Genomic DNA, 10,794 nt, shown 5'->3' on the forward strand with positions numbered 1-10,794 from the left:
TTTTCAACTAAGTTAAGAATAGGGAACGTTCAAAAATTACGTCCAACATTTGGGGGAGGGGGGTCTACAAAAGTGTGACACTACGTGTATTAGGTATAGGCAAAATGCGTGACAGAGGGGGGAGGGGGGTCTAGAAATCCCAAAAATTGATGGACGTTATATTTGAATCTTCCCATACTGCGCAATGCGCATTAATTGAAAATGTTCCATAATTTTTAAAATGACACCCTAACTCTATTATAGCGTGTTACAAAAGGCACTCATTTTGTGTAATTTACACTTACAGTGTAGCACAACTGTCAAACCGGTCGAAACCGCTGTAAAGAAAATCTTATTTCCAAACAAAACAAAACAACATAACCTAAAACTTGTGAGTTCAAAAAATAAATACGTGCGCTGCATCGTAGTCGCGTAAAATTGTGATTTTTCAATAGTTTTCCGAGAAATACTGGTGTAAAATAGTGTGTTGCTATTCAAACCGGTAAGCAGGTATGTTACTGCAGTATTATTAACACTGTGAGGTTGTTAGTTCTATTGTAATCGTAGAATTTCAGCTTCACTTAGGTAAGCCGGAAAACGCGCTCCGGACATTGCTTGTTGACGCCCTGCATTATTATCCTTCGTGAATAAAAAAATATGTTTATTTTTAGTGGAATTTATAGATATTTCTTTTTTGTAATTATTTGAGCATTTATAACTTTTTAATATGCAGGAGGGCAAATTTATAGTTTATGTTCAGTTGCTTAGATACCATTAATCATACGAAACTGTCGCCTTGGTTCCCACCTGTTATCGATTCTAAACGTTCTGGACGGAGAATAACTTTAATCCTTTCTTCTCCCAGGATAATTTCCACCACAAAAAAAAAAACACAATAATGGCTGAGCTTGACAAAATTGAAGTTCGAGACATCACCCGGATCGAGCGGATTGGGGCCCACTCGCACATCCGTGGGCTCGGGTTGGACGATGTGCTGGAAGCTCGTGCCGTGTCCCAGGGCATGGTGGGCCAGAAGGACGCTCGGCGGGCCGCCGGCTTGGTGGTGCAGATTGTCCGCGAAGGCAAAATTGCCGGCCGGTGCATTCTGCTAGCCGGGGAGCCTAGTACGGGAAAGACGGCCATAGCCGTGGGGATGGCACAGGTGAGTTACTTTTCTCATGACTGAAAAATGAGTAAAAATGGGAATGTGTAAACAATAAAGTTTGAAACCCTTCTAGGCTCTTGGCAATGAAACGCCCTTCACGAGCATGTCCGGTTCGGAGATCTACTCGTTGGAAATGAACAAAACGGAAGCGCTGTCGCAAGCACTGCGTAAAAGTATTGGAGTTCGCATCAAGGAAGAGACGGAGATCATCGAGGGTGAAGTTGTAGAAATTCAGATTGATCGTCCGGCTTCCGGCACAGGACAGAAGGTTGGCAAGGTGACGATCAAGACCACGGATATGGAGACGAACTATGATTTGGGAAACAAGATCATCGAGTGCTTCATGAAGGAGAAGATACAAGCTGGAGATGTAATTACAATTGATAAGGCTTCCGGTAAGGTCAGCAAACTGGGTCGGAGCTTTACCCGGGCAAGGGATTACGATGCCACAGGAGCTCAAACGAGATTTGTTCAGTGCCCGGAAGGAGAGCTGCAGAAGCGCAAGGAAGTGGTTCATACGGTCACGCTTCACGAAATCGATGTCATCAACAGCAGGACACACGGATTCTTGGCGCTGTTTGCCGGCGACACCGGTGAGATCAAGCAGGAAGTCCGCGATCAAATCAACAGCAAGGTCATGGAATGGCGCGAAGAAGGCAAAGCGGAAATCAATCCCGGCGTTCTGTTCATCGACGAGGCCCACATGCTGGACATTGAGTGCTTTTCATTCTTGAACAGAGCTTTGGAAAGCGATATGGCCCCAGTCGTAATCATGGCCACCAATCGAGGCATTACCAAAATCCGCGGAACCAACTATCGCAGCCCGCACGGAATCCCCATTGATCTGCTCGACCGAATGATCATCATCCGAACGGTTCCCTACTCGGCGAAAGAAATCAAAGAAATCTTGAAGATTCGCTGCGAAGAAGAGGACTGTCAAATCAACAACGAAGCGCTGATGGTTCTTGGAAGGATCGCCACCGAGACCAGTTTGCGCTACGCTATTCAGTCGATTACGACCGCCAGTTTGGTCAGCAAGCGGCGCAAGGCGGCGGAAATCACGGTTGAGGATATCCGGAAAGTGTATTCCCTGTTCCTGGACGAAAAGCGTTCCAGCAAAATCATGAAGGAGTATCAGGACGAGTATCTCTTCTACGACGACAGCTTGTCCCAGGCGGAACAACAGGCGATGGAAGTGGAGACGAACTAAAACTTATATAAGGTAAGAAACTTTGCAACCATTTGGAAAGATGTGTGTTTTACGTATGGATTCCATTCTAATTATAACGATGCTTACAAGTTACATACATTCATGCGTGCTGATAGTCGTACAAAGCCAATAAACTACGAATAATATAAAAATATTACATTATTTCAACGCTTCGAACGTTCCCCTTTAGTTACGTTATCATTATCAAAATTTCCTACTTCTCACGTGTACATAAATGCATAATAGCGAGTCTGTCGCCTAAATGTTTCCTAGTTTTTCAAAATCGCTGAGATTCACAAAAAATCTGCTAATGCATGCTACATAGGCGAATACCACATGGGGAGACTAGTGTCATCCGCTCCTGCCTGGTAAAGATAAGGTACACCGGGGCAAGTTGAAACGCGATGCTTTGAAACAGAATACAACACTATTTGGAAAATATTTCTTTACTATAAGATGGATTCGATCAAAAACTCCCTTCCCATGGATATTCGATCTTGACGCGATGGGAGGGCTTAACCCATTAGCACTTTGTGCGCCAATTTATTCATTTCTGATTCAGCCTTAAGATAGATGTGAATCTGGTTTATGAGCTGAGCAGAGGTGAAAAAATCGGCCGTAAATGCTAATGGGGACCAGAGGAGTATCCGCAGTGAGCCTATCACAATTTCCAAAGCAATGTCATAGGTCAGCTTGCATAGACCCAATATTTTAGGAATTTGCAGTTAGATTTTGAGGAACGTTACGTAAAATTGGGTGTGGGTGGTATCTGCGTTACACTTACTACTCATCATTATTGCTCTTGGAATCTAGAAGACAATTGACGCTAGAAACTGCACTACCAGTTGAGCCTAGACAATAGTAGCTAGTAATAGGAAACTATGGGCAGGATAACAGTATTAAACATCGATTTCTTTTCATTATTATTTATACATATCTTCCAAACGGGTGCATAGAATTTGGAACCTTTTGAGCAGGAGCTCCTATTTTGAGTGTTAGTAGTACAGGTCGGACTCAAATGTCCGGAGTCGGGTTCTGAAGCTTCGGAAACGTGTGACTGGGGAACGAAATGTTGTATGTATAAAGCTAAAATTTTGACATTTTGTCAAGCTAATTTTGATTAGTAGCCAGTAAATATTTCAGCTTTATACATCATTCCGTTTGCCAGATGTGGTTTTAGGAGGCTTCAGAGTTTGAATCCGGATAGTCGAGTCCGACCTGTACTGTATTTTCAGTAATTTTCAACGTAATAGCCATCCGAAAGACCATACGTGTTTTTGTTTATCTCCTAGTTCTTATTGTGGCATAACCTAACAGGTAGGAATTAGGATATGAAGACGTTAACGACATGCCAGGATTACAACACATTCAATTAAATTGGTATTTGAATTTTCTTGGGTCTAGAAAAGAAGGTTTAGTCTTTGAATTTTCATTTTTTTTTTTATTTTTAAATTTAGACAGCTAAAATGGTTTCATTGTTTTGTTATTTATTTATTTTCAAGTCAAAATTAATTTGCATATTTTTCATCTAAAGATAACCATTCAAACCCTTCCCTTCCCACGACTTTAAACGACTATTTCTATGCCAAAAAAGCGTTTTTTTCGGAATCAATGAACTTTGTTTTGTTGTAAACCAATAGGTCCTTGATTGTTTATCAATAGTTCTACTATTGAAACAAGTAGTTAGTAGTTGGGTTAAACTTATGAGGTTACAGTCATATTCTAAAAAATATTGCAACATACTTATCTAATTCCGTTTGTCCAGATTTCGTCGAAAATCGATGGTGCTCTCTAGCTAGAACAACCATGGGAAGTGGAGAGTTAAACCCATGTTTCATTGAATTTCGCCGTATTATTTACATAATTGTGTCAAGTCCACTCCAATTCCTTCCCCCAACCCATACCATTACCCCTCCGATGGTGTTCATGTGGTCCGCACGGACTATTACGGCCATTATCCCTCCTTGATCTTCAGCTTTGGATTGACTTGCGCTCTTATTGCCCCACCAAATGCTGCAAAATGAAAATGAAAATATAAGATGGATTCGATCAAAAACTATGTGTTATGGTTTACATATTTGTTTATATAGATTAGATATCGTCACGTTAACCCGCTGCACAATGGAAAAATAGGTATAAAACGCGAATAAATTCAATATCTGCTCGGAGTGGATGGATTCGAATGAATTTTTGACACAAACTGCAGAAATCAGTGTGTCGCGGTCGTTTTACCCTACTATATCTCGTTTTTGAGTGCAAAATAAATGATTTATTTAATTCGTGTTTGTGTAAAAACTTCCGTAGTATCGAATGGACCTGGTTTGATTCACCGCACGGCCTGGATCTCCAAATAACCCCGATATCCCCTATTTCTTTAAACTTTCACATGCATCTCCACCCGGAGTGGAACGCAATCAATAAAAGCAGGACCAACCTTATGTCAAATTACGGATACTATGGAAGTTTTTACACAAATCCGAGTTATATAAGTCATTTATTTTGCACACCAGTCGGGAATAGATGAGGATTTTCTCAAAAAAGGTGTGTGAGCACGGGGTAAAACGAGCACAATACACTGATTTCCATTTCGTGCGACGAATGCCACTCTCCTTATCTGAAAGTATAGAGATTTTTGCAGTTTGTGCCAACATTCATTCGAATCCATCCACTTCGAGCAGAGGTATTGAATTTATTCGTGTTTTATAGCTATTTTTCCCACTGTGCGCTGTTTCAACTTGTCCCGGTGTACCAGTATGTACCATATCTAAGGTGAAGCGTTTCCAAACGATGGCGAGCTGGTATGCTTTCTCTACATAACTGCTGGAGTAGGTACATATACAGTTAAAATAGTCATCGAAAAAGCAGTCGAGAATCGATTTTGTATGAGAAGAATGCATAAAACCTGGGTGAACGTGGAACGATACAAAAAGAAGCGGTACCAACTGAGATACCTTCTTTTGCGAGACGAAATGGAACTGCTGTACTGTTCTCAAGAAACACGGAAGTTCTACCAGAAGCTCAACGTTTTCCGCGACGGCTTCGTGCAGCGAGCCGAAATACGATGGGATAACGACGGAAACCTCTTGATGAACGGATTTGAGGTGATTGAAAGGTGGAACCAGTACTTCGATGTGCATCTGAACAACGCGTAGATTGTTGGCATGGGAGAGCAAGGCAACGAAAGAAACGACAATGTAGGTATGTCAGTGCAGCAGAGGACGGAAATGATTCAACTCCCACGCCAACGGATGCTAGAGATGCCATTCCTTAGCTCGGAACCAAAGCAGATGGCATGGATGGAATCGCAGCGAAAGAGACCAATAATAAATCATGTACCCATACCTTAAGGGGGAGGGGGCATGTATCTGGCCAAAGTGACAACATCGATGGCCAATCAAATCGACAAAGAATCAGATCTTCACCGTACGACTACAAATTCTTCAGAAATGCCGCGTGTATCAGGTCCCGTTGCATCACCTGTCATCACCTGGTGGTATACGACTGTTACAGTGCCCACCGTACACAGCTACACACTAAGATTCAGATGTTCCAGCTCAGTAATTTTTTCACTGAGTTCAGTATTTTTTCCATCATTTTACTGAGTTTTCAACAGCAGATTTATTTCGGTACACTCGGTAATCGTATTTACCGTTCACCAGTAACGATATTTACCGTGTTTCAGTAACTTTTGACAGTTTGTGAGCTGAGCTCGGTAACTCATTTACAGAATATCCGCAAAATAAATAACCGAACGTACCGAGTTAAATCTGCTGTTGAGAACTCAGTAAAAAGATGGGGAAAATACCGAGCTGATCTTAGTGTGTATGGCAAAGCATAGACGAAAGCGGTTTTCTGGGAAGCTGACTCAGCAGCGATGGACGGTGTGCAAAACTACGAAGTTCCTTATAAGAAATATGCGGAGAAATATTCAAAGAAATCCAAGTGACATCCAGTGAGAAAGTCCGCAAAATCTTATTGAAGAAATTTTGACAGGAACTTCAAGAAAAACTTAAAAAAAATGAGACATCTCGGAAAAAAGTTCAAAGAGTAATCCCGAGTGGAAATATTAAGGACATCCCAAGAGGAACCCTGAAAATCTCATGGAATCCTGGGAGTAGCTAAGCTACAAGCGAAATTCCGTGCGGAAATCTAAGAGAGATATTGAAAAACTATCCGAAAAAATCCCGAGACTGTTTGAAAGCTATCCTGGAAGAACACTAAGTGACATGCGTGTAGAAACTTTGAATAATTTTGAATGGATCTTCAGAAGGAATCCAGCTGGAAACTCTGGAAGCCTATCGGAATCCTCTGGAAGAAATATCGGGAGGTACTCCAACAGATAGGATAGGGCGGGGCAAGATGGGTCGCATAAGGATGGATCACCATAACTTTGTAAATACAAATCGTATTGGTTTGTATTCGTCCGCTACTCTTTAATACACTAGTTAGCTATGCTAAAAGTCGATAAAAAGTTCATTAAATACAAAATATGATGTTAAACGAGCAGTTTTAAAAAAAGAATCGATTTTGCACCGTGAAAAAAGTGCGGGGCAAGATGGATCACCTTTTAAGTAATTCACATTTTCTCGACGAAAAACGTCAAAATATAAGATTTGTTCCGCATTCATATATGCTCCATATTAAGGTGGCCCACACTTATATGAAAAACAAAAATTTCGAATAATGCCAAGTCTTACCTCCTAAATCAGTTGTTTTGGACTCCCAGAAGCTACGTTCAAAATTTGAGCAAAATCGGCTGAGTTTAAGGGGGCGCTCAAAACGCTTGAAGTTTGTATGGGAAAACTTGGACAAATGTATGCAGAAATTTTAAGTTTTCGAATTTTGCCGCTAGGTGGCGCTGTAAGCGTTCAATAATCAAACCCTTTGGTATTATTGTAGGTGACTATATGCCAGACAACTTTGTCGAAGACCGCAAGGTGATCCAACGTCTGTGAAAAAAGTTATACCCTAGGTAAGGTGAGGTGAAACATTATTGATATTTTTCCAGTACATGTAAAGGAATAACATCAATAATGAAATCTCAATTCTTTGCCTCACTTTGCCTAGGGTATAACTTTTTTCACAGACGTTGGATCACTTTACGGTCTTCGACAAAGTTGTTTGGTATATAGTCACTGTGGTAGTTTAGCACATCAATAAGTAGGCTGAGGTCTTGGAATTATCATTATTAGTCGAGACGTCAACTGGATAAGTACCACATTGGCGACGAACGAACCCCGTTTGCTTTTGAGCCTTCGAAACGATTATCGGAGCGTTTAGCAAAACGACTCAGCGATTTTGGAGATCCAGACCATGAAAAAATCAAGATCCGTTTTCCGTGAAAGGACGTGCATGTGCTGCAAGTGAAGCTGATCATCAAGAAGGAACTCTCCTGCTCTGCCGAAAACATTGGACATCCTGCTGAAAAAAAAAAAATCAAGCCAAACAAGTTGTTGCCTAGGTAACGAACTATGGTTCCCTGAATCGGACAAAAAAATAACAAGTTCCTTTGCAAGGGACTGCCTAAGGATCGGATTCAATCCGTTGTGTTAGGCGAAAAAAAAAAACAATGAAGTTCACCTCAGAGGTGGACTGCCTCAGGAACGGTTTAAATCCGTTGAGTTAGGCGACAACATTCAAGTTCCTATGCAAGGGACTGCCTCAGGAACGGATTCCATCCGTTGAGTTAGGCGAAACAATTTTCAAGTTCACCTTAAAGGTAAACTGCCTCGGGAGCGGATTCAATCCGTTGAGTTAGGCGAAAAATATTGAAGTTCACCGCAAAAGTGGACTGCCTCAGGAACGGATTATATCCGTTGAGTAAGGCGACATCATTACCAAGTTCAGCCCTAGAGGTGAACTGCCTCAGGAACGGCATATGTCCGTTGAGTTAGGCGACAAGAATTCCAAGTTTGCGTCAAAGGTAGACTGCCTCAGGAACGGAGGTTTCCGTTGAGTAAGGCGATTCTCGAAACGAGATAGATCTGCTACGTTTTGCATTCCGGGCATATTTACAATTCTAAATTCAAACGTTTGTAGTCAAAGCACCCATCTCTAAGTACAACTGAGAGGAAGTGACATCGGCAAAGATTGTGGTTAACGGACGATGGTCGGTTTCGAATGCAAAGTCTCTCTCAAGTAAGAATATCGCGCTTATTCAAGTTATATCTATCGGATATCCATGTGATTCTATTAGTGACGGCGTTGCCTTGGAAAGATATTTCTATTATAAACACTACTAAAAACGCAAAAGCATCAAATGTTGAGGCTCTACGTCTCTAATTAACGCCAATGTCTGCTAAACTTTATTTGCTGCTAAAGAAAAGGAGATGTGGTAGTTTAGCACATCAATAAGTAGGCTGAGGTCTTGGAATTATCATTATTAGTCGAGACGTCAACTGGATAAGTACCACAGTCACCTACAAAAATGCCAAAGGGTTTATTTATTGAACGCTTACAGCGCTACCTAGCGGCAAAATTCGAATACTTAAAATTTCTGCATACATTTGACCAAGTTTTCTCATACAAACTTCAAGCGTTTTGAGCGCCCCCTTAGGCTCAACCGATTTTGCTCAAATTTTGAACGTAGCTTCTGGGAGTCCAGCACAACTGATTTAGGAGGTAAGACTTGGTATTTTTCAAAATTTTTGTTTTTCATATAAGTGTGGGCCACCCTACTCCATATCCATACTGAATAAACATTGATAGTCTTGTAATAAAAAATAAATAACTTTTGAATGCTCCAAAAATACGTTCAAAATTGAAGGTGACCCATCTTGCCCCGCGGCCGTTTATATGGAGATTATATGGAATGTATCGCAAAAGAAAAATGGCTAAAAACCATTTTATTTTTTATTTCCAATGAGAGTGAATAATTTTTCAATCAATGCCCCAAACTTTTGTATATTCATGCTGGTCATCTAACAAAATTATAAATCTAAACAAAACATGAGTAATGCGCCCAAAAATGGCACTGACCCATCTTACCCCGCCCCACCCTACCTCGTGAAAAACTTCTGCAGAATCCAGGCAGGAACTTTGATAGAAATCCCAATTTTTTAGAAAATTTGGTTTATTTTTTGAATTATAAACTTTCAAAATTTCCCCTGGAAAAACCTGGAAAACTCAAGGAATTTTATTTTGAGTTATGAGTAGACACCCTGTGAGGCCATCATGCACGAATTTTGTACCACGGTATCTATTGATGAAGCCCTGCAGCCGTTGAGTGTTCTCCACTGATGCACACCAGGTTTCACTGGCGTATGGCAGCACAGATTTTACGTTCGAGTTGAAAATTTGGATTTTGGTGCGTCGACTAATCTGGTCGTTTTTCCATACATTTTTTAACTCGCAAAAGCAGCCCTCGCCTTCTTGATCCGTGCACCTATGTCGATCTTGGTGCCGCCATTTGGCTACTAAGATATTGAAAGCTTTCAACATTCTCCACTGATTGCCCAGCTACCGTACAACTGGAAGGGTTGACCGTGTTTACATTCAACGATTTGGTCTTGTTGACGTTGAGATCTGCCACTGAGGAGCGGTAGACAAGATCATCGAGCTTGCTCTGCATATCAGAGCGCCGTTGAGCTAGGAGAGCAACATCATCAGCCAGTTCTAAGTGATTTAGGTGCTCCATGGTAATAGGTTGCCAGTGCCACAGCAATCCACGATTTGGCTTACGGTCAATCGCACCAACCAGGATCTTGCGATTACGATGAAGAACAGTAGCGATTATAGTATGCATCCTTGCCTCACTCCAGCAACGACCCGGATGGGATCGGACAAAACACCGTTGTGCAGTATTCTGCACGAAAATGCCCTGTACTGTGCTTCAATGAGGCCGATGATTTTCTCAGGGACACCTTTGCGCCTGAGGGCTTCCCACATGTTTCCGTGATTGAGACAATCGAAAGGTTTTACGTAATCAATGGTAGAGAGACTCCAGATTGATACGTAGCGTGACAATATGGTCCACACAGAATCGTCCGGCACGAAATCTTGCTTGCTGCCATCGGAGAGTTGCGTCAATCTTCTTCTGTATCCGGTTTAGGATCACTTTGCAGAGGACTTAGAGAACGATACACAGTAACATGATGCCCCGCCAATTATCGCATACAGTCAGGTCACCCTTTTTGGGCACCTTTACTAAGACGCCTTGCATCCAGCCAGTCGTAAATGCTGCTGTTTCCCATATGTTGCAGAATAGATGCAGTAGTTGTGCGGATACTACGGGGTCAGCTTATTGGGACCTTATTGGTCGAGCCCATAACCTCTTAGGGCGCCGTTATAGTAACGTGAGAGAGTGGGAGTGCGCGGGCTATCTTGATTGCTCAGAATAGACTGTAGTGAAGTTGAGCTGTTTTTTTAGTCACACTGAATAAATATTGGGGTACGTATCGGTCATCTATTCAAGCTCCGAATTTCGGATATCAAACAACAG

General features: G+C 41.7%; 1 protein-coding gene across 2 annotated transcripts; it reads left to right on the forward strand.

Moving 5' to 3' along the window:
* The first annotated feature begins 349 nt into the window (after positions 1 to 349).
* Positions 350 to 2,492, forward strand: LOC109416259 (ruvB-like helicase 2). 2 transcript variants are annotated; one of them, XM_062849851.1, is made up of 3 exons: positions 350 to 489; positions 845 to 1,141; positions 1,218 to 2,492. In XM_062849851.1, exons 2-3 carry the CDS (start codon positions 878 to 880, stop codon positions 2,352 to 2,354), a joined length of 1,401 nt encoding a protein of 466 aa, XP_062705835.1. In that variant the 5' UTR covers positions 350 to 489; positions 845 to 877; the 3' UTR covers positions 2,355 to 2,492. The 2 variants fall into 2 exon arrangements, with proteins under 2 accessions (XP_062705835.1, XP_062705836.1); XM_062849852.1 differs by having other exon boundaries at positions 374 to 481.
* Positions 2,493 to 10,794: the final 8,302 nt, after the last annotated feature.

The sequence above is a fragment of the Aedes albopictus genome, chromosome 2, assembly GCF_035046485.1.
Source record: "Aedes albopictus strain Foshan chromosome 2, AalbF5, whole genome shotgun sequence".
Taxonomy (NCBI): Eukaryota; Metazoa; Arthropoda; class Insecta; order Diptera; family Culicidae; genus Aedes; species Aedes albopictus.